The sequence below is a fragment of the Protopterus annectens genome, chromosome 8.part1, assembly GCF_019279795.1.
Source record: "Protopterus annectens isolate FY-2018-M chromosome 8.part1, PAN1.0, whole genome shotgun sequence".
Taxonomy (NCBI): Eukaryota; Metazoa; Chordata; order Ceratodontiformes; family Protopteridae; genus Protopterus; species Protopterus annectens.
Window position 1 is genome coordinate 117,856,860 of NC_056742.1, and position 24,984 is coordinate 117,881,843.

At 36.4% G+C, this 24,984-nt stretch overlaps 1 protein-coding gene across 1 annotated transcript in view; it reads left to right on the plus strand.

Moving 5' to 3' along the window:
• LOC122810104 (uncharacterized protein KIAA0513-like) overlaps window positions 1–24,984 on the plus strand; it is a 240,531-nt gene that overhangs the window by 161,859 nt on the left and 53,688 nt on the right. The window contains exons 7-8 of the mRNA XM_044081580.1: window positions 4,470–4,547; window positions 12,001–12,030. Coding sequence (XP_043937515.1) covers window positions 4,470–4,547; window positions 12,001–12,030 — 108 coding nt within the window. The remainder of the gene's footprint in view (window positions 1–4,469; window positions 4,548–12,000; window positions 12,031–24,984) is intronic.

A 24,984-nucleotide genomic window follows, 5' to 3' on the forward strand; every position in this document is an offset into this window, starting at 1 on the left:
TTATTTGTGCAAATTATTACTTTTATCCAAATTTAGTTTTTTGCAATTATTGTAATGTTATCTGCATATGTTAACAAAACTGGAATTCTCAACCCATCAGGTTTTATATACACTGCCTCCTTCATTTTGTAATTTATTTCACATGCTATCACATTCATAACTAATGCAAAGAGTATACAGCTTATTGGACATACCTGTCTTACACCACTCTTCATATGTATCTTTTGGCTTAACCAGCCATTTACAAGTATTTTTACTTTATTATTGCTATGCACGGACATACATAATTTGCTAACTTTCTAATTTATATTATATTCTTTCATTATTACCCATAATAATTCATACCAGATTTTGTCAAATGCCTTATTAAGGTCTCCTGTCATGATTGTCACTTCTTTTCTGTTCATAATGTCATCCACATTTTTTCTGTCGATAATAATTCTTGACATTCCCATTTTAGTTTCAAATCTCTTTTGTATTATTTTCATAAAGATCTTATAATCATTATTATTCAGTTAGTTTTATAATTATTTTCCATCTTTCTTCGTCCATATGAATTTAAGTATTCCACTATATAATTTTTATACATAAAACCTTCATTTTACCATTCATTCAAAATCTTTAAAAATTGTTTTTTGCCAGTCCCTTAAATTTGCACATGTCATACCTTAACCAAATCTATATTTACTTGTCCTAGAATTTTATCGAGTTCATTTAAAGAAATCTCCTTTTCCAACTCTTTGTTCTTTTTTTCAGTTAACTTTTTACTTTCCACTTTTTTCACTACTTTCTTTTTCTTTAAACATTTCTTGTACATATTGTACTACATTATTCATTATTTCTATTTCTACTTTAACATTTTTATTTCTCTCATTACACTACCATCTTCCTTAACTAATCTGTTCAACTAACTTGATACTTTTTTTCCTGTGAAAAATATTTACTTATATAACAGTTCTTTTTTTTTCTTGGTTTCTTTCATACAATTTTTTTTCTTTATCAATGTACTTTCTATCATTATGTTCTAAGTCTTCCAATGCATCATTTTATGTTTTATATTTTTCCCGTTTCTATTTTCCTCACATCATATTGCCATTGTAAAAAAAACATTTTTTTATATTTTCCTTAAATGTCACATACCATTCAGATCAGTTTTTATAAAATGTTCTCATAATAATATGATCTTTCCATAACTGTATTACTAATCTCATTCCTTCTTTACTCCATGTTTTATCATTTATCCTCTCTATCCCTTTGCCTATTTTTATATATTCCATGTTTTATTTTATCTCTAGCCATATTGCAAGATGATCAGAAAATCCTGTTTCAACTACCTCCCCTTCTCCTATAACTAAACCTCCTGATAATATAAAATAATCTATTTCAGTTCTATACATACCCCTTTTGTAAGTCCAAGAATTTTTGTCCCAAAGTTTTAACTTACCACATCTTATAACCTCTAACATTTTTCTCTAATCATTTCCTTTCTTTTTATGCTTGCATCTTAAATCACGGAGTCTCCTGTTATTATAATATTCATATGTATCATGACATAGTCTAAAATCTGATGAAAAAACAAACTTTCCCTTTCTGTACAATTAGTGTTAAACATATAATTTTCTAATTCTGTTTACTGTTCTTTCCATTTTAAATCTACAGTGGTACAATGGAAGTTACTCAATGCCCTGACCAAATTTCCCCTAGTGCAATAAATACCACCTTCTATCTCCCTTGAAAAGAGGCTAACTAGCCTAGTGGGACTAATCTAGTCAACAAAGAGTGGATGAATAGATAATGCAGTTATAATAGCATTGGGGCAGATGTGGATTTCTGAGACTGGAAAATGGACATGATGAACTGTATTGTGATCGTAACTGAGTGTTTTAATGAAGTCTTAAAATTAGGGTTAATTGTGCTGCTGTTTGTGATGGACTGAATATTTTTTATGCCTAAAATATGGGGCTGTTTGAGACCATGCTTGGTACATATATTTCAGCAAATTGTGTTTAACAGTTATGTGCAGTACATGTAGAAAAGAGCTATTATCACAGCAGTGTTTAAAGGAGAGGATGCATATGATCCTGACAGTTACAGATCCATCAATCTTACAAGTGTTGGTAGGGGAATCTTTGATAGTGTTCTCTTGAAATTACTGACCAAAAGATTTTCAAGTCTCCTGATACAAAAAAACATGGATATAGTAAAGGTAAATCATATACTGCTAATATAATTAGTTTCTGTGCCAACTATGCCAGGACAGTTGCTCCAGTTATGCCAATGTATGACCAGTCTGGACCACAATATCTAGATGAACTTAATAAGTGGGCTGAAAGAAAGTACCTTTCTTGTCACAGAAAAAAATTGTAATAGAATCCACTTACTAATGTCTGACTTGAATGATCCTTATGCTATTAAAATAAGTTATCAGTTTGCACCCAGTATAAACTTCTAACTCTTTGTAGCAATGTTAATATAGCCATAAGGAAGTCCTTTTCTACTGTCAGAGCTATACCGAGGTCTGTTAACCTGTAAATATATGGTTGTCTTAATTCTTTTGTACAAAGTGTTAGTAAGACCCCTGTTAGAGGATTGTTCTTCTTTCTGTTCTTACACAGGTTTGGATAGAAACAAACTGTAATGTGTTCTAAAATATTTTATGAGCCAAATTAAGAACTTATTAAAAAAAAAATATATATATATATATATATATATATATATATATATTCACTTCAGAAGCTCAAAATACTGAAATCTCGAATTTCAGTATCTTGAGCAGCAAAAAGTTGAATCCACAAAACAACGAAAACTAAAAACCGTGAAATTCAAAACCTCGAATACTGGAGATTTTTCATTTGACAGTTTTACTACACACACACACACACACACACACACACACACACACCATCCACCACACAAACACACACAATCACTCTACTACACGAAAGCAAGGGGGCAAGCCCCCGTGCACCTCCAATGTGGGGGGCTGCACCCCCACACCCCCTTACTTAAATATTCTCACTCCAAGGTCGCACTACATACAAACACACACAAAACAGCACCACACAAGCTACATTCTCCTCACACACACACACATCACAGCAACAAAACACACTGACACAGCCCCTACCCAGACCCCTTAACACACACACACTCTTACCTGAATACGTGACCATAGCGGAACTTTAGAAGTGCGAAATTCAAAACCTCCAGTAATTGAGGTTTTGAATTTCGCGCTTCTAAACTTTCGCTATTATGTGGATTTGGCTTCTTGGGCTTGAAATTTGAGATTTTGAGCTTCTGAAGGGAACCCATATATATATATATATATATATATATATATATATATATATATATATATTTAATATATATTTATTTTATTTAGCATTTGTTTACTAGGAAGGTCTGACCAGGACAGAGCCCCCGTATTCAGCAGAGACCCGTGGAGAAATGCTTCAGATACATGTCTTGGAATGTGGGAAGAAACCGGAGCACCCGGAGGAAACCCACACGAATGCAGGGAGGACATGCAAACTGTGCATGGGAGCCACCCGAGCTGAGAATTGAACCGGAGGAATGTATTTTATTATGCACTATGCAAAAAGCACTACCATGCAGTCAAGTATTTGGCACCTCAAACTATATTTACATTTTTATAGGTCCCTTGGAAGGAATTGTATTTGAACAAATGCTTAAGAATGAGATTATTATGGCAATATTAAAGGTACAACTGGGTATGCATGAAGTAGAGAGAAGGGGGCATAAGTTTTGCATGAAAATTGATAAATTTCATACTAGTCTCAACACTGAAATAATTTCTTTCAGACAAGGATATCAAATGTATGGAATAAATTATAAACTAGGGTAAAGTCTTTCAGCTCACGAAAGGAATTTAAAATCAGGTTTGACTTGTTATTTTAACAATTTGGTCTGTTGAGGATGACAATCTAGAAGCCTGGACTTGCATGATCTCTGATGCTCTGAGCTGAAATCAACATCAACACACTTTCTGTGATTGTCACTTTCCTAGTACAGGCTGCAAAAAAACATGTGACACGTAATCGCCATACTTTGATAAGTGAGTATAAAGATAATGGCTGTGTGCAACAGCATCTGCTTTTGCTAGGAACATTGTAAGCCACAAAGGCTTTTATATTTGTCTTTTGAGGAAGGTTGCATTAATTGGATGAAGTCGCTGTGTTGCTTGTAGTGGTAAATTAACTACTGGATTTACCCTTAGGCTTTAAAACTATTTTCGATTTTAGGCATGCAGGTACTCTGTACTCAAAACAATAATGGCAGAGATGATACCTTTTAGCAGATATTAAATTATAAGGTCGCTTGTGAATTTTTATATGATGGCACTGTTAACCATGGCCTCTCATAAGCAACAAATAATAACGTTTCACACTGCCACCGTTGCAACACCATGTTAAGAGAAGTCCGTCATAACCAGTACTCAATTTTTTTAGGCACACCCTTCGATTTTGGAATGCAGCTTTCTTTGATGCAGTCCACTGTGAACGAAGAAAGAGGTCACCGACAACCAGGTATGTTTTGTTTTTTGAAACTGAAAACATTTTCATTATTCCCTCCAACTTTGTGTTTAATATAGTTCCACATCACTTTTCCACTGCACTATTATATGCATTAGTGTACCTTCTGATAAGTATTTTATGGTTTGGTTGAAAAGTTTAGTACTTTCAGGTTGCATGATTCATTTTAAATGAACAGTGAGTTATTTAACATAGTGCATCGCCAGTAAGCAATACCTTTATTTTGTATTCAGAAATATGTGATCGACTCAAATCACTTGGGTCAAACAAGTTTATTTTTTCACTGAAGTGGAAGACATGCCTAGAAGTATGCAACAGGTAAGCGGCTCCAATGATGCAGGAAAAAAAAAAAAACCCTGAGCTAGGACAGGTTAGCGACTTTGGTGTCTGGTGCAGCTTGCATGGAGAAGGCTGTGCCTATCCTGGTGGGGAAGAGTGTGTGTGTTGTGGCTGGTGGATTTCTTACTTAGGTCTTTTAAAGGATGGTGGTCAGAGAGATAGCTGGGTTGGATATACGGGAAGGACTGATGATTCATGACTGTTTGTATGGACATGCGGTGGGCATAACTTCAAGCTGTGGTCTGCGCAGACTCCTGCAAACTCTACAGTTAACACAAACATTGTGACCATTTAGGATTCATTAAAGATCAAATTACAGAGCAAAAGTACATTAAAGCATTATTTTAGATAGGTAGTGTTAAAAGAAGAGTTTCTGGGGAGAAATGACATGGAAGATAACACTGTAGAACAGGCTACAAGATTGTATGTCTACACAATCTAGGTATGAGGTGTGTGTGTGTGTGTGTGTGTGTGTGTGTGTGTGTGTGTGTGTGTGTGTGTGTCTGTGTGTGTGTGTCTGTGTGTGTGTGTGTGTGTGTGTGTGTGTGTCTGTCTGTCTGTCTGTCTGTCTGTCTGTGTGTGTCTGTATAGTGAGAGAGAGATGCTTAGGAGTTTTTTTGAAACATTAATAAAGTGAGCCTCATGCCTACTATTAATGGCAGCTATTAAATTATTTAGACTGCTGTTGGGCCAGAGTCCTTTAATAAAAGCTACCTATTGCATGGTGATGGAATGCTAGGGAAATTGCAGTATCTTTCACAGCAGAAAGAAAAATGAAGGTAGAATATTTGTGAAATTACAGTAACAATTTCTGTTTCTGATGTTGAACATTAATAAGTAAGCTAAATATTTCTGAATATTATAAAATAAAATTGGAATTAGTGTAAAGGGCATTAGAGCTGTAATAAGCACATACAATTTCTTATGAGGGAAGATATTTTGCACATTAAGGTATTTTGACAAATTAAACTTTCCTTGACTGTGAAAGTGGGTGAATGTTTTGTGCAAGACTTTTGGTCATGCACTGAAACAGAACTAGAGTAAATTAAATGAAATGATTTTTAATTTATTTGAAAATATTTCATTATTTAGCTGTGTTTGCCCTTGGAGGTCTGAAAATTTCATTTGTGCCTATAGCTCCATGGAGACTGATATAAAGCAAAAGAGCAGGTAGTAAGGAGATTAAGTGACATTACTAGAACGTGTGAATGTTAAGACTTGTATAGTTAAGTGCTTAAACATCCAACTGTATTCTGACCAGGGCCTCTGGGCACATATGGTCAGTCAGTATTATTTTTTATGATATTGATAATCATGGTCATCAGAGACTTTGTGCCTCTAACGTGTGTAAGAGTTCAGAACATACATCATGTAGTCTGTAGTTGGATTCACAGAGGTCAGAACAGCCATGCATGTTAAGCTGCACACAAACAAGCAGAGTTGCACTGCTCAATTAAAAACTGCTGCCTAAACATGTACTTTCCTAACTGCTGTGAGTCCCCTATGAACCTGTGTAAATAGATACCCCAAGAACCTACAAGACAATACAAACACACATATTCCCAGACTCTCTCTCTCACATGCACACACACATGTGCATATGCACACATACATATACACAGACTATAACTTATCCTAGCTGCTGTCAGATAATCAGATAGGAAAAGTTAGAGAAGAGTCATTACAGGGTGCATCACTGCTCCAATTAACCTCCCCTGTCTGATAGTAGAGACCACACACCCACACACACTGCTCACACAGATGCACATAAATGAACATACACTTGCATGGCCTACAACCTTCTCATGCTTCACTGGGCTACTTACCTTGATTGGCAAGCTGAGCATGCTGAAGCAGTCTTGCTTCACCCACTGAAGTGCATAGACATGTGCACCTGTATTGTCACATACCATTGAACATTTTCTGTCTACGAAACACCGAACCAAGGCAGTGTTTCTTGCAGAGCAGTGCAATGACCTGCTAATAAAGTCAATTAGCATATGCCACATATCTTCACCAGCACAGTTACATTTGGTACCAACCATCACACTGCTCTGTTGGGAAGGAATGCACTTCTGTGCCGCAAGGACATGTAAGAGTCAGCCTTGCCTAGTATTAAAGGAATCTTGCATGTCTTTACATACTAGGCAGGGGGACTAAGAATCCCAGTTATAGGATCCTTCATTGGATGATGGTGGTTGCATGCTGACTGTGTCTGTCTGTTTTAGCCCATTCAGAGTAATAAATCTGCCCTGGGGCATTTGTAAGCCTAGCCATAGTGATGTGGCTTTTGCCATCCCATGAAATGGTACAAAAATGTATAGAATAAATCTAGAATACTGTGCCTCTGTCTAGTAGTGACACAATGAAGGTCCCCTTATATAATAGAATTAGTTTACTGTGCCCCTGTCTAGCAGTGACACAGATGTGACCCCTGGGGTAAACTTACGATCTCCCATCCACTCATCAAGATTTCTCTTGAAGAGAGTCAGTGAGGGGCTCTGCCTAATACGAACTGGGATCCTGTTCCAAAGCATGGGAAGCCTCTGGGTTATGAATCATGATATTAGAACAAAAATGAAAATAAATAATTATGTCTTTATTTTGAGAAATGCTGCAGCCATCTGGAAAAAATCTCCCTAGTCTGAGAATTGGAAATTTGTGGAAACAGAAATTCAGTTTAATCCTGTCTGTGAACAGAATATCTTACAAACTTGAAAAGGAACATTGTTTTATGTTTCTGCATGTAGTATGGTAAGAATACCTGAAAGTTTAAAATATATCCGTATTTATGAAGGGTGAAAGAAAATGGTGCCCTGGTAAGGCAGAAGTTTCAGGGTGACTATTGGTCAAGAAAAAAGTTTGTTCTATATCCACATTTTGTTCTTTCTAAGGGCGCATGGTTCCTCGGAGTCTGTTTGTTACTATATTAAAACATCGCCTGAAGGCACTGGATTTTGGAGAGTTACACTAGTCTTTAGCTCAACAGTAAACCTTGTGTGATGTCAGAAATGATCAGAAGAGGGGCAGATTAACTGATACCTGGATGTAGTGATAAATATAATGAATGATGTGTGCATATGTGGAGCAAGTGAAATACTTTTATCACAGTCAGAAGAGCTCACAGACCGATTTGAAGGTAAAGTAAGGTAAACAAGAGGAAAACCAAATCATTGGTGTTTCTCACAACAGGCATAAGAAATATACCAAAATAAGTAATATTCGAGGAGTGATTATATAGACATGATAAAAATAAATTCAGATTTTTTCAGAGGGAGAAGAGCACCCAGTGGTTTATCTCAGTCATAGGCTCCAACCCAGGGAAGAATGCTGTGCAGCTGTAGAAAAGGAATCTCTAGCCATAGTGTGGGCAATGTAGAAAGTCTAGCCTTATCTGTATGGAAGGAAATTTACTGTTGACAGATTGCAACCCCCTAACATGGTTAAACAGAGCCAGCCAGCAAAATGCCAAGTTGCTAGGATGGAGTCTGGGGTTGCAAGCATATGATATGTCTGTGCAGCACCACAGTGGGATTAGCAATGCCAATGCAAACGGGGTCTCAAGACAGGGAATGGGGTAAGGTGTACTCAGATAGACGTAACTCCCTCAAGCAGCATTTCTCAAGGGTCACTTGAAAAACTAGCTTGAGTTCTTGGGGTATTTGAAGATTTGGGGAAGATAAATGAAGGTAGTCAGCCTAGCCAGATATAATTTTGGAGATAATTCTTTTATCTGTAAATATTAATGTAAACCATAGGCTTGTCTTAAATGGTAAAAATAGTGTTACATGTGGAACTGGAAAAAATGTAACAACCGTGCACTCTGCTGACCCAAGTAAAGCATGTTGTGACCCTTTGATGTAAACACAGATCTGGCCAGTCTAGGTGAAGGAATTCTTGCTATTGTTTTAAGGCCAGATTTAATGGCCAGAATTTGCATGCATAAATGTCCTTAATGGCTTTGCTTCCTGACCTGGTATGAGCTTACTAAAGAATGTAGTTTCTGTTAGCCTGGGAACCCAGGGAAGTGTGAAGAATGATGTAATGTGAACCAGGAATGTGACTTTTAAAAACAAGAGAGAACCAGAGAGCATTAAGCATTTTTGTCTTGACCATCCAACTCCCCAGAACTGTCTTGCTCTATATGTAAGTTTATCTTAGATTTGTGTTTTCTCTTAGAAATAGCTAGAAACTCAAAAGATTAGACCATGTTTTTCTGTGTTGTCAGAACTGTACTACTGAATTATTTTAATTATTTCTTTGTGATTTCTTAGGACAAGTAGACAAAAAAAACAATAGCAACAGAAAATATAACAATGGAAAAATATAAAGTATAAAAGTATAAAATATACAAATATAAAACAAGTTACAATACTGACAGTGGAAGTTGCATATCTGAGAACATAGCATGATATAAACATGGTATAAAAACAAATTAGCAATTGACATCTTTTCAGGGAAAGAGATAAGGGAGGAAGTACAGGTAGGCATAAAATATAAAGTGAGATATCCTAGGTCAGTACTACCTAGAGTCAGTACTACAACTATGAAGTACAAGAATGGGACAAAAGTAATGTTAGTATGGCGGTCTCCTAGGTTGGAAGGGTTTGCCTGGGTGGGTACAGGAGCATACCCAGTGGTTAGTAAGGTGTTCTTTTCAGAGTAATTTGAAATTGCGATTAACAGAAGTATTAAGTATATCCTGGGGGAGTAGGTTCCAGGATTTGGATAATTTAATTGAATAGAGGCAATTGCCATAGTAGTTGGACTTTTTCACTTTTAGGAGAGGTTTATCTGATGATCTTAAGGATCTGGGTTTGGAATTTGGTTCAACTAAGTTGGATGAGCAGGGCAATGATCAGGTTTGTGAATATGTGCAGTGGTAAGTTGGTTAAAAGTTAGAAGGTTGGGAAGTTCAAGCCAGTTAAGCTGACTGAGTGCAGAAAAGTGGTGAGATTTGTGAGGCTGGTTAGCAGCAAACTTGGTTATTTTATTACAGCAGATTTCCAAGGTTATTTAAGTCAGTCTTATGCAGGTTGATAAAGATTTGCGAGCAATAAAGGAGGGTGAAAAGCAGATGGGATCTGGCTGTGGAAAGTCTGGCATAGCCATTTAGTAAAGGTTTGGATCTACAGAGTGAGCCAAGTTTGATGTGAACTTTTTAAAATAGTAATATACATTTGTCAAATTTTAGAGATTCATCTATTGTTGCACCAAGGAGTTTCGTTTGACTTACTGGTTCGATTCTAGTACCATTGGAGGAGTAAGATGGTAAGATAGGTTTGGTTATTTTTAGTTGTGTTGTTGCAGAAGACTAAGCTTGGTTTTATTGGGGCTGAAAATTAGTTGATGGTTGTAGAGGCATCATCTACACATTGAATGGGTGGCAGAACCTGCAGCTTTTGCTGACATTTCTGATTGTTGAGCACTTTAAATTTCAAGAAGCAGCAGTGTGTCATGCTAGTGGAATTAATTCCATCTCTTGAATATTCATGAAACATACTAATAAGGTTCATTCTTTGATTTTCATGAGCAACCAAGAACTGAACTGATTACTGTAGCAACAGATTTATTTTCATTGTCATACTTCAGACCCATGCGTCTCGTCTGTTCCTGATTTTCCCTTGAACTTTTTCCTTGTTCATCTTAAAATGTTTCTTAAATTACCAAGGAGTGCATAATGTCAAACAGTTTCATAATAATTCTTCAGAATGTGCATGCTGATGCAAAATCTATTGATCTATTAACTTTTAAGGGAATTAGAGTAACTTTTAAAAGTTGTCCCTGATTTGAGGAATTTGCCCTCCCCCCATTATTTTTGACTTTGTTCAGGACTGTCTCAAATGATTTGTGAGCTTCATAGTTTACTTAGGAAACGGCGCAGGTTTATGAGATGCTATATCTAGCAGTATAAGTGACTTTTTTTCTAGTCACTTCAGCAAAGTGATATTCATAGCCAATGCTGCTCTAATGTTTATCACTGTAACAGTACTTTCCAATATTGTGTTATAAGTAGCTGTGGTAGAAAGGATGTAGTGTGAAGTTAAGTTACAATATTTACTTAATATTGGTGAGGTTAAGGAATAATGCAGGGTAGATGGGTATTTTTGTTACCATTGGAAGGGAAATTTAATTTTAAACACTAATAGTTTGTGCCACCAATTTGTTCAGAACAGTGACTAGGTGAGCGCATTGACAGTGTGCTTAACCTATGAGTATTTAGCTGTGGATTGACAGTAAGATTCACTAACAGAATGCTCAGGAGTCAGACCGGTTGCAAGGGTCTCCAGATTTACTGTCATAACTTTTTATAGTCCATGATAATGCCCATATTCAACATGTCTCTCTGATTTACGGCTCAAGTAGAAATCGGTCTAAAAGGTCGACAGTGTCATTAAAAATGCTGCCATCCTAAATATTACCTTTTCACCACTGTCTAAATGTAGCAGGATGCAGAAAGCAGAAGACAGGAAGTTATAATAAGGAAATGAGACATTACAGTTAAAAATGCCAAGATGCAAGTAGATGCAAAAAAGGACTCATAATCTCTGAACCTATGGAAAATCTACTGCACTTTATTTTGTTTGCATCTTTTTTACATTATTATATGTAATTAACTAATATATAGTCTAGGTAAGTATATTTACATTTAATAAAAAAGGCTAAAACATGCAGTTCAAGTTGTTAGTTACACAGTTAAGCATAATTACATTGTTGTTGCTCTAAAAAATAAAGCATAAAGCATTCATTTCTTAGTGTATCATAGCGAATCACACATGGAAAATGCCCACTGTCTGAATTTTGTTGTAATTTAAATTCTGAAATTGATGTGTTGTCCATCAGAGATCTGTTACTCAGTCTCCTGTCAGGATTATCCAGTGTGTGGCGTATTTGAAAATTGTAACTCTTAAAGGTATTGCATGCTTTTTACAGGTGTAAAACTAAGTGGCTTTGCCAGGGGAAAAAACTCATTTACTGGTTGCCATTTTGTTATTTTTATGCTTGTGTTAATTTGTTTTGCCTTTGTTTTCTGTTTCTCTTTCATTCATCTGTTTGCATGATCTTTAACATTTAATCTTTGTTAACCTTATCTCTGCTGCCACTCCAGAAGGAATGCTGGAGAGGAAGAAGAAAAGAGGTCGGTCTGTCATTCTCTGAGCTTCTGTCTTTCTCTCTCTATTTGTCTTAACAGTTGAATTGAATTGTTTGTTCCAATGCATTTAAGGAGTGAAAGCACAGTTGTACTTGTAGGCTAAACTGAAAACATCTAAAGAAGCAGACGTACAATTTCTAAATTTCTGGATGTTAAACTGTATTGTTCTTGTGAAATGCTCCAGTGGTATTTAGAAGATGTAGTTCAACGAATTTCCAGTCTGTTTCCATTACTTATACTCCTATCCCAGTCACTTCAAGAGCAACCATTTCATCATGTAAACTGGCTGAGAGCAAGTAAACAAATAATGTAGTATATAAAACATAATATAGTTGTCATACATGGCTATTTAGTTTAGCGGTTTGTCTTAATTTGCTTATACTAGAAAAAAATAACAGCATTCTAAGGATCACTGCATTACAGTTCGAAACCGATAAGTGTATCTTTTTTGACACGTTTTATCCTCTATGTAATACTAATATCACTGCCTTAATATAACTAGTAAATAGACTACAATAATGTGTTCTTTGGACTCTGTACGACATGAGATTTTAGTTTTCAGCTACGTTTTCCTTCTCATGTTGCACTGTCTTGTCTTTAATAATTTGTCATCATTTGCTTCAGGTTTTGTTTCACTTAGAATGGGAATAATCTAAATTGCTTCTTTACCTAAGAATTGGCTTATTGTGCCTGTACATTGAGTGTCTTCCCTTGACTTTAGCATATGTACTTTTTTATTTCAGTAGCTGTGTTGACATGATGACTGGCTTACATCAAATATAAGTGTTTCTTTTCTTTAGAGGTTATCTACTGTGTTGCTCTGAGTTTCATTCTGATGTTCTGCAACTCGTATCATTCTTACATGAGCTTTTCAGTCAGGTGTGACTATTTGGTAACGTGTCTGAATACAACAGTCTTTTTTTTTTGTGCTGTTCAGTAAAACAAAGGTTTGAACAAGCTTGCATTCCCAGAGATTCATTAGGTTTTATGACCATAGTAAGAAAACATACAGAGGTACAGATAACTTGCTTTGTGTACTTTTCTGGACCACTAGTCTAAAATACAAAAGGTAAGAAATGTGTGAGCCAGTGTGATAAATTCCTGAAGAAAGTAATGCAAAGCTACATGCAGACCTAACATGGTATGCAGAAATATGCATGAACAGCATGGGCATGCCGTACAGAAGGAGAATTGCCCTAGCCTTGCTTTACACGTGGCAATATCACTATGATTTTGAAGGGAAGAAAATACTTTCTGATGTCAGGAAGAATGCTTACCATGTAATTTCCTTTGGAACATAAAACTAAAGTTCTTGGTGGTAATTGCAAGTGCAGCACACTGTTAATGGTGGATACTTACAGTGCAGTTTGTCTTAAATAACCATTCTTTTAGTTCTGTAAATGTTGCATCATTCATTTTTCCCCTTCATTATCCAGTTTGACCTGTTCAGGATCTCCGGGGAGCAAAAACCTAACTCAAGAAGTAGCAGTAAGCATAAGACAAAGAATCAATTCCAGAAAGGGTGCCACTCCTTGACAAGGCACACATATGCGCAGATGCTCTCTCGCTCGCGTGTATAAACACACACACACGTGTCTCTAAGATGCAAGACTAAACCAGAGATAATTAAAAAAAAAAAAACTGATGCAGACCTAGGCAGGCCATGCAAAACATTTTGGAAAAGCTCCCTAGCCAAGAAATGAAGAGGAAAACTAGTTATACTATTGAAAACACAGAATTAAAAAAAAAAAAAACGCAGAAGAATATCCTTAATGTTTTTCATTATCCTTGCAGTAACTAGTTGCAGTCTGTGATTATTTGATCTTATTGTCCCCAACTGGCAGTCTGCAGTAGTTTACCCTTTTAAAAGGTACATAGGAGAAAATATTGCCATTTGTGATATGTAGAGAGAACCCCTTTTCCTTTCAATTAGTTTTTGAGGAATTACTATAAGTAAGTCTCAGATTTTTCTAGGAAAATGTAAGAGTGCTACAGTGTCTAGGTATGATAGCTTCAGAGGAAAGAATTTTTCAGTTCCAGTACCTTAAATGTAGAGGCCAACTTCAGCATTGTAAAATCAGACAGCAGGTGGGTTGTGAGTTGAAAAGCCCTGTTTATTGCTGTTCCCCCAAGAATGATGGGAGTGCACGGGAGATCCAGCATATTTCAGTGTGCAAGGAATAGGATTGTATGGGTTATGGTAATATTGGGGGTTATACTTCACATTTAACCAAGAAAGAAAATCACATGGTGGCAACAGATGTTCACATATATTGTGCCCAATCTCTTAGGGACACTAGTTAGAACTGGATCCAGATTGTGCAACTTGAGAAATGCTACAGTACAGCTACCAGTTAGAGAGAGAGAGACTAAACCATGTCATGTGATATGAAGAGTCCTGTTAAATAAGGTCAAAAGAATGGGGTGAGGGAATAGAGTAAGTGAAGGTATAAATGACATTGTATGCACTGTGTTAGGGCACTAGCACTTTGCTTGTTTTTCAAGATGTGATTTCAACTGTGACCTGATCTTGGGGATGATATGTTTTTCAGGTAGGGTGGGAGTGCCTCCCAAAGTTTAAAACTTGAGAAGGGTGAACTAGTGGGGTAGGCACCATCAAGCTTTGATCTGTGAGGGGTGGGGTTCAAGGGGGGACCAGAGTGGTTGTGACATCTCTGATTATAGGGAGCATTAACTTTAACAAGTGAGATGGGTTGGTCATTTAGTAGTTGAATAACTGAGATCCATGTAAGAGGTCAAACCTTTGCTGACAGAAAGCCGTTTGGCTTTTTCAAGGGTAATACAGTGGTGTTCATGAGAGGGGGTAATACAGTGGTGTTCATGAGAGGGGGTAATACAGTGGTGTTCATGAGAGGGGGTAATACAGTGGTGTTCATGAGAGGGGGTAATACAGTGGTGTTCATGAGAGGGGAAGAGGGAGATGACAGTGTTATTTGAGAGGGATTCAAATTTTGATACATATGCTATTGGTGAGAAGTTGTAGTCTAGTTAGGCAAGCAAGATGCCTTTGTTTATGGCATTTTGAGTGGCATGAGAAAGGAAGGGGACATTTTGCTAGCCCAAAACAGGAGTGAGTTTATTTTTACATAATAACAAAAGATAGCACACCCACTACAGCAAATGCCTCTCCACTGACCGTAACAATGTGTATGTAAAGCCCAACAGTGAAAAGCAGAGAGAGGCAACCACCAGGCTTCCAATAATACAGTCTTGTTGTAAAATGATAAAAGTATTTTAATTTGTGCACTAGGTAAGCGCTTTCACTAACCGCTTCATCAGACCTTAAAGACTTTTTAAACGTGCAAACATCACATTCTTAAATCCAAGGACTCCTCTGTAGTAAGTGACAGATACAAATAAAAAAATGCTGAACTATAAAACAGTATTGCATTACATATTATAATATATATATATATATATATATATATATATATATATATATATATATATATTGCTAGCATAGTATTAATATTGGAACTAAATACAGCATAAATCCAGATAACCATCTTTTTGCTATATTAAGCATCTAAATTACGAGTCCTTTGACTTAAGAATGTGAATATAGGATGCATTCGAAGTCATTAGTTTAGTTTGATGTATGCATTTTTTAGTCGGACTGGTATATATTTATTTAGATATGCAGTATTGCATAATTTAATGCCACTAACCAGCTTAAGTGATAAATATTAATGTAGTAGTATTTATTTGGCAGATGAATAGTGAATCAGTCTTTTGAAATTCACGTTATGAAGTTCTTTATAAAAAGTGTGTTTTAAAATGTTGATTGAATAATTACTTTTGCATCATGTGCTTGCTATATAAGCAAGTGTTTGCGCATTTAAAAAGTTTTTAAGGTCTGATGAAGCGGTTAGTGAAAGCGCTTACCTAGTGCACGAATTAAAAGACTTTTATAATTTTACAGCAAGACTGGATTATTGGAAGCCTGGTGGTTGCCTCTCTCTGCTTTTCGCTGTTGGGCTTTACATACATATTTTTACATAATATCTAGGTGTTGATTGCAGATGAGAGACAGATGTATATTAATACTTGGGTATTTGAAGGAAATGACATTTTCTGTCGAACTAATTTTAGGATCAAGATTTTTTAGCAAGTTTCATGGTGATGCCAAATTACGTGGTTTTAAAATTTGTCAGAATTTAATATGAGACACTTACTGTCAAGCTGATGAATGAGGGACAAGCTGTCTGTTTACAGGTCACTTTGTGGAAGTGTTGTTAGGGACTGCTCTGAATGGAAGAGAGAGTGTTGTCAGCACAAAAGAGAAGAGGGAGTTGCATTATACCAGTTGCCATCCTTTTCATCAGAAAAGAGGAATTGTTAAAGGGCAATTTGTACATCTGGCAAGAATAGTTTCCGAAGATGATCTCTTTATAAAGGAATGTGAGATCTTGGCTAATATGTTCAAATCTAGGGTATACCCTACCAATTAAATCAATGACATTTGCAAGGAAGTTACCTTGAAAAGATCAAAAGGAATGTATTGAACTCTTGAGTATCTAATGTCGACAAAAATTATTTCAAAAAATTCTAAACCCATTGCTAATACCTTGTGTTCTAACTCCTTTATTACTACTTTTATGATGGATTATTCTGTTATCAAAACAATACTTTTTAGGAATTGGAAAATGTTTAGTTTGTACAAGCCTTGAGTAGTGTACAGAACAGGCAGGACTAGTAAAAACCTATTAGAATCTGGTAATAGTAATTTTTCTCCTACAGTGCTAGGAAAAAATGGTACTTTTAAATGTGGGTCCTGTTCCTATTATAAGTACATTTGGGACCAGGACAGGATTAAAATTAACACATATTTTGTCCACTTTTCTTTTCATTGTACTTGAAACTCGACCGTGTTAATTTGTGCAACAAAATGTCAACAATGTGAAGGTTTTATGTAGGTGTAGAAAGACTTGTCAGAAATCCACTGGGGGGGGGGGTCCTTGGAGTGAGCTCACTAAAGAGACGGAGCTGGTCTAGCAGATCAGATTAAATGCTTGTTACTTTCCAGGACGTAATGAAAATCTATCTATAATTAGTGCGTTAAAGCTCAGATCTTACTTCAGTTGAGTGAAGTTTTTAATACAATATCTAGGTTTTAATGACTTTGAACAGATTATCGATGCACTTCTGTTCATATTCATTGGATTGACTGTGCGTCTCTCATGTGAATTTTATATATTATTTTTTAAACTGATGGAATGTTTTTTATTGGTTCTTTTGACTGGGTTTGACTTTTTAAAAGCATTTGATTTGTTTTATGTGTTTATTCTGAAAAAGTCTGTTATATTCAAGCAAAAGTACTAAATATGATTTATTAAACTTTATCGGTGAACTTGAATTTCTCGTTTCTTGAGGCTGGTGCCTGAACCAAGATATTTTGAGTTCTTCAGCAGTTTTGTTCTTTTTGTTTGGTTATTAATGATCTTATATTAACATTTCTGAAAGGGAACTGCTGGACAATCGGAGTGGTGTACCTTGCCAAATGTACCAAATATTCTTTGTTTTATGTTGAGAAGAATGAACGGGCCCATAGGAAAAGAATTTATGAGCACAATTATAATATTTCTATCCCCAATAGTGATAGTGATCTGTATAATCATTTTGCTATATGTCCAGGGTTCAGTTGATTTAAGTTTGCCATAATAGACAAGGTAACTATCAACCCAAGAGGAGGTGATAGGGAGAACATTTGGAGTATAAAGAGCTTGTTTGGCAACTAAAATTAATGCTAATACTCCACTGGATTTAAATGAACATATTTCTATCAAACTGGTATTAAAATTAAGAGCATCAAAACTATAAGGGTGGTAGCTATCATTAAATAATTTTTTATTACTGTTTATTTCGAAAAAAAATGTTAAGTTATTGGATACAGACACACACACACTCATACATATACACAAACATACATATATAATATATATATATATATATATATATATATATATATATATATATATATATACACACACACATATTTATTGATATAGGTAATGGCATCCATTCCTTACCTACATAATAATTTGATTTTTGTAAAGGTTGATAGTAATTTATAGGCAGGATGTTTACAGGAAGTGATGTTTTTTATTATGATACATTTTTTAATAATTTTTAAAAAAGGTTAATCTTATTTAGCTTATTTAGCCCAGCTTAATTCAATCCACTCTTAATAGCGCACAAAATTTTGTACCACCCTGAGGATACCCCCTCACTTAAAAATATTATTAAGCCATATAGCAACCTAAGATCCCTATGGTCAGCCGATAAACTACTGGTCCAAACCCACAAAGCTAATAACTCTGCTGGTGAATCCCTGTTTGCCAACTTCATTGGCAAAACCTGGAATTCATTGCCAAACTATATAATCCTACAATCCTCCAGACATCTCTTCAAAAAAAAAAAAAAAAAACTCACAGTATCTCAGAGTGAATTGGCTATGCCCATGTACTAACCCTGATTAAGTTGTAAACTAAAAGCATATTCTGCAATTATCATAACTTGTAACTACATCACCAAGCTCTGCTTCAATCTGATGTCTCTTTCTTTTAATTGTCTGTCCATGAGAATTGAGAGTCCCTACTAGAGAACACTACGAACCTATTGTATATAATCACTTAGTTTTTATAATTGTTTGCTAACTTCTGTGTAATCTATGTAAGTTTGTCTCTGTGGAGCTTTTCTCCCCGGGCCTCTGCTGAAAATGGACATGTATCCAGTTGGACTATCCCGGTAAACAAATGTAAAATAAACAATTGTAAAATAAATTTATATTTTTATGGCTATAAGTTTCTTAAATGGAGTTATAGTAATTACTTTGTATTTAAAGATTGGGTATATGACTTATTTTACATGGGATAACTCATTAAATGAAGAATGACAACTTATTTTTGTCCTTAATTGAATAATAAGTTCCTAACAATAAGTTCCTTATAAATATTAGAGAACTTGGAGATGTTATTTTGTTCTGAAGATGTCAGTAATGTTATTCTGTGAGATGAGTGCTTAACATTTTGGTTTACCAACTTGGTTATATGTTTTTTTTTATCCCTGGTATTTTTCATTTTAATAGATTTACTGCTTTAGTTACATTCTTTTTTTTTAAACAAGAAACATCTTTAATTAAACCATCACTTATGACATAGCCACTCATACATTTATATATAGGAAAACAATCCACACTGACACAATCCTAGTTGTAAGCATTTTATGTCGTAAACCATATTCTGACACACACCCAGTTGCAAATATTATACATCACTTATAATCTAGCCTATCATTTTCAAACATTACATAGCTCATTTAGGTCCTACCTTCTTTTAAACCTTATTCCTCCCCTCTATGTATCGTTCCTACAATTTCCATTTTCCAATGTAGTTTGCTCCTACCACTTTCTAAACATCTCGTTTCCAATTGTTTTATCTCTGTCATAAAAACACAGCGCATTTGACCGCACTGCAAACTCTTCCAGACAAGGTTTAATTTATTAAGTAAATTAATATAAACCAAACAAAAACAAAACAAAAAAAAGTGCTTTCGTCTCAGTGTTTGAAACTTCATTAGATAATCATGGAAGCATTTCCACTTCCCTTTGTACTATCCTAAACCAGTCAGAATTGCTAAACACAGCCATGTGTTAACCAAGCCCCCAGCACAGTTTCCAAAGCGAAGTAGTTCTTTAAAAAGAAACTTACAAGTTAAAAGACTTGCAAGTTAAAAAATACACAGTAGCAAGTCTTAAACCACACATACTAACAAAATAAACCAAGTGTAACAACTTTTCAACTTTTAAAGTGCAAATATAGTTTTTAAATTAAATAAAATGCATGCAGTCTATGACTTGAATGAATAGTATGCACCGATATCTAAAAATGCATGAAAAATATGTATGAATATATATACGAAAATAAATAATATAAAATATGTAAAATATATATATAAAACATGTATGCATCATGAAATTGTTTCAGAAACTGTTTCGTAACCATATATTTAATACCAAAACAGCATTCTACAATAGAAAATAAAACTAATCAAACTGTCCACCCTGTTAATTGTAAAAAACATAGATATCTTTCTAACGGTTTTAACCTCAATGGGCAGTTAATAGAGAGTTGACCATTTAAACCAGTCCAGTTGTTAGAATTTAACTTGAGTTGCCAGTAAAGCTCATGCCATTCAAGATGTTGCCATGGACCATGTCTGTCATATACCTGTATTTGCTCAACAATACAAAATTTAAAGTCATATGTAGGATTGTCATTAATGTGATTAGCTAATGCATGTGTCAATTTATTTTTCTTGACATCATAACTGTGTTCATAAATTCTCTATGCTGCATTGCATTTCAGATTAACAATCCTAGTGCCTTTTTGTTTAATTCACCTTATCCTTTCACATGCTACTTACTTAGTTGGTAAGTCACTTGTTTAAAGAATCCAAATCCCCCAAAATATTATGACACCTTGAAGAACTATGGGTGTTAGAGAAGTAATACAGAGAAATGAGACTGAGTTAAATTAAAGTAGCTTTTCTGGATGGGGAAGTGCACAGCACAAGTGTCATCTTTCAGCTCTTGCTAGCTAACTACAATGAAAGCCAACAGAAGTCACCACTGATTTTTAGGGACAACCACAAGGCATTCTTATAGCTATGTCAAGAATCTCAATGGCAACACCCAGATCTGCTCTGAGTTACAGCACAATGGCATGAAAATTACAGAACCAACTGATATTGCCAACGTCCTGGCAGATAGGTTCAGTGCTAACTTTTACCCCCACCCCCTAAAGAGTACATATCTATAAAGGAAGAATGCAGAGTCCCTGTAATCACAACTATGCAGGTAAAAGCTGCACTCCCTAAAGCTAAAAACACAGCATTTATGGGACCGGACAAAATCCCAGGCTGCGTTTTACATGAACTTCAGAATGAACTGGCTCCCTACCTAAGCACCATGTTCATTCATAGTCTCACATCAGGCTTTGTGCCCACTGAATGGTGCACAGCAACAGTTATCCCACTCCACAAAGAGGGAGCCACCACTGATCCCATGAACTATCGCCCTATTAGCCTGACGAGCCTGGTCTGTAAGGCCATGAAACGTATCATCATGGAACTCATAAACAAAGACATTGGTAACCTCCAAACTCTGGATCCTTCCCAGTTCAGGTATGTGAAAGGCAGATCATGCCTCCTGAACCTGATCAACAACTTTGAGGCAGTCACCAAAGCTGTAGATGAGTAAGGTGGTTCACACAGCCTATCTTGACCTCGCCAAGGCTTTCGACACTATCCCCCATTCTGCAGTTGTAGCTAAACTCATTAAACTAGGTATAAATCCCTACTTCACAAGATGGGTTGACAACTGACTCACTGACAGAACCCACACTGTAAAAGTTGCAGACTCCAAATCTGACATCAAACCAGCGACAAGTGGAGTACCACAGGGTTCAGTCCTGGGACCTCTTCTGTTTGGTATCTACTTCTCTGAAGTACAGGCTAACACAGAAGGCGTTTGGCTAATGAAGTTCACAGATGACTGAAAACTAGGAGCCATAGTGGAGTCCCCAAATGATGTGGATGTCCTACAGAAGGGCCTCGCTGAGACAGATGCCTGGTGTTAGAGCCATGGCCTCAAGCTCAATGCCAAAAAGTGCATTATCATTCTCTTTGGTAAAAACTCTGTACCAATGAACTACCACATAGGCGTCAGTCTACTTAACGCTGAATGTGTGATGAGACCTGGGGATCCAGGTGGACAGTAGTCTCTCCTTTGAAAATCACATCGCCACAGTAGTCAGGAAATCCTTCTACATGGCACACCTCATCACAAAAGGGTTATCCTCTAAGAAAAAAATAAGTCATTGTTCCCCTCTACTCGACACTCATTAGACCCATTATTATTCAATGCATTATTCAATGCCCCTTTCGGAATGTACCTCACAAGACATCTGCAGCAACTGGAAAGGCCACAGAAGCACCTCACAAAGAGGATTACTGGCCTCAAACTGATTCCCTACACTGACCATCTCAAAAAACTCCAGCTTTGCTCCATAGCATATCGCCTACTCTGAGGTCATCTCTGCCTGACATATAAAGCTATGTCAAACCACAGCTGTTGGACATGCTACACCTAAAGAAATCCCAATCCCTTCAAGCTACATGCTCTAGGGACCTAAACCTTTTCACCACAATAAACAGGACATGCTGGAGGGATAGATTCCTGTCCCAGAGACTTTCCATACTCTGGAACAAGCTACCCATCTATGTCGAGCAAAGTTCCTCATTAGCACTCTTCAAGAAAAATCTTGATAAGTGCATGGGGATCACTTCTGTGGCTCTGCTCAACAGGGGCACAGGTAAATAACTTTCTTGGGTGGTGTAAGCCAGAGAACCTTGTTGGCCAGGCTTACTTAGGCCCTTGGGCTGATAGCCTAGTACCTACCTATGAACCTATGAAAGGAGAGTCTGAGTCCTGTGCTTCCATAACTAATACAAGACTGAAGTAAAAAAAGGCTGTACTGGATGTAAAGCAGAAGGGTATCATTACTGGGTAGCAAGGGAGGTCAAATAAACCTGGGTGAGGGAATGGACTGTTAAATTAAGGTCTGTGTAAATTTAAAGGGAATATATTTTTCTTTTAATTTTCATCACAAAGGACATCCACTAGAAAAGACTTTCAGGGCCATAACAAAATGGTTGTGACAAGCATCAGCAAAGTCGAAGTTGGACTCTCATCCTCCCCCCTTGGCCCTTTTCCTCAGGATGCCCCACAAGGGTCAGCCTTTCCCTCCCTGTTCTTACTGTTTATCAACAGCCTCCCCTGTGACCACTCCAAACTCAAAATCATCTTGTGCACAATTATTTTGGTCATTCACAACTCCTCTCCACCCTTCATCAAAATCCATCTCAAAAATTACCTTAACAGTCCCCCCATGTGTCTTCTGAGTAACATTCTGCTTTTCATCTCTAATAAGACCAAGTAATGATCTTTAGAACAAATCAAAACCTCCAATCAGTTCCACAAAGTTTGACCATTCTTAACCATAATGATTTCCTTATACAAATGGCATCCCAATTTAAATGTATTGGGATTTGACCAACCTTTGAGAGCCATATAAAATACGATAAAATAGACATTAATTGCAACTTTTCTGGTTGTGAAAAATCACCCACATCCATGTCTTGTGAAGGTAGCAGCACAGCTGGTGAAACATACTACCCCCCCCCCCCCCGAATATAGCCTACCACTCATTATTGCATACTTCAAATTATCAGTAATTTAAATTTTTGGATCCATTATTGTTGTACCCAGTCAAAAGCATGATGCTATAATCTTGCCAAAGCAAAATATCTTTCAAGTCAAAGAATGAAATGATTGGATCCTTACTATTTAAAACTTGAAACAAAAAAACAGCCAGCACAATTAAGGTGAACGCCAATAACTATTTATTGTAAAAACAATAAATAGAAACAGTACTGCAGAATGCTACAGAATGTTAGTTACAAACCAGTTTTGGCAAGAGCCTTCTGTGTAAACACGAGTAGAAGTACAGATTTCATCCACAATAGTACTTAAATATACTGAACAAGACACACACACACACCTTTCACCAATTACAACATGGCATTTAAACCTGGAAGAAACAAACCCCAAAGCTTTCTGCAGTATTTTTTCTATTTATTGTTTTTACAATAGTTATTGGTGTTCACCTTAATTGTGCTGGCCATGTTTTGTTTTGAGATTTATTGATTTTGGCCCTGCACTTCTGCCGTACTTGTGTATTACTGCTGCTGTGTGTTTTCCTTACTATTTAAAACCATAAAACTTGAAGTCATTCCCTTTCTCTTTCCTTCAGGATCTTGTCTGCCCTAAACCATTTGAAAAACATTTTAGAAAATTGAATGATCTGGAATCATCTTAAGCTTAATTCATCCAAGACTGTGCCACTGTTGTTCACGTTGAACTTGGCGATTCTTATGTGTTGGTCTTGTATTCCATTGCCTCTCACAGCAATGACCAGCAGTGGTTGATGTCAAAAGGATTTAATCTTGGGAGTGATTTGATAAGCTGTTACTTGAGGACAAGATCATATCTGTTTTCAAGTACACCTTGCATCTTTGGAATATTTCCCTGATCAAGCATCCTGTTTCACTTTCTAAGCTTCCTACTGTAGTGTATGTACTTACCATCTTTTGGCTTGGCTGTAGCGGTGCTCTATAACTAGGGCTTTTAGACATGGAGTTTGTTCCCTTACAGTTGGCACATATATCAGTTTTGTGAACTCTACACAGACTACCTATTAAACAACATATAACTGAACAGGTTCTTGTGTTAGTCTGCTTAATCCTGCATTGCTTGGGTCTTTCAACTTTTTACAGGCTCCCTGCACTCTGCCTCTTAGGGGCTACCAGCACTTCTCTAATTTTACCCAGAGTTCATAGGTTCATAGGTAGGTACTAGGCTACTGGCCCAAGGGCCTATGTAAGCCTAGCTAACAAGGTTCCCTGGTTTACGCCACCCAAGAAGGCTATTTTCCTGTGCCACTGTCGAGTAGAGAGACAGAACTGATATAGGTTCATAGGCAGTGATATAGGTTCATAGGTAAGTGATTTAGGTTCATAGGTAAGTGATATAGGTTCATAGGAGTCCTTGGGCATCCAGGCATTTGGTAATCAGGTCCCTTATTTGTGAAATCTGTTAACTGTTAGGTTGGTGGAGTCATTAACTCATACCAGTTTCAAGCATGAGCTGTAAACATACCATTTAAGCTGTCATTTAACTGACCTGTGTAGTTCTCCATGTGAATTCAATCTGCAAACTTTGAGGGGTCTATAACCAACTTTTGACTAGTCCTGTTACTAGTTGTTTACGTGCAAGTTTACCTTGCCTTATCAAATTTT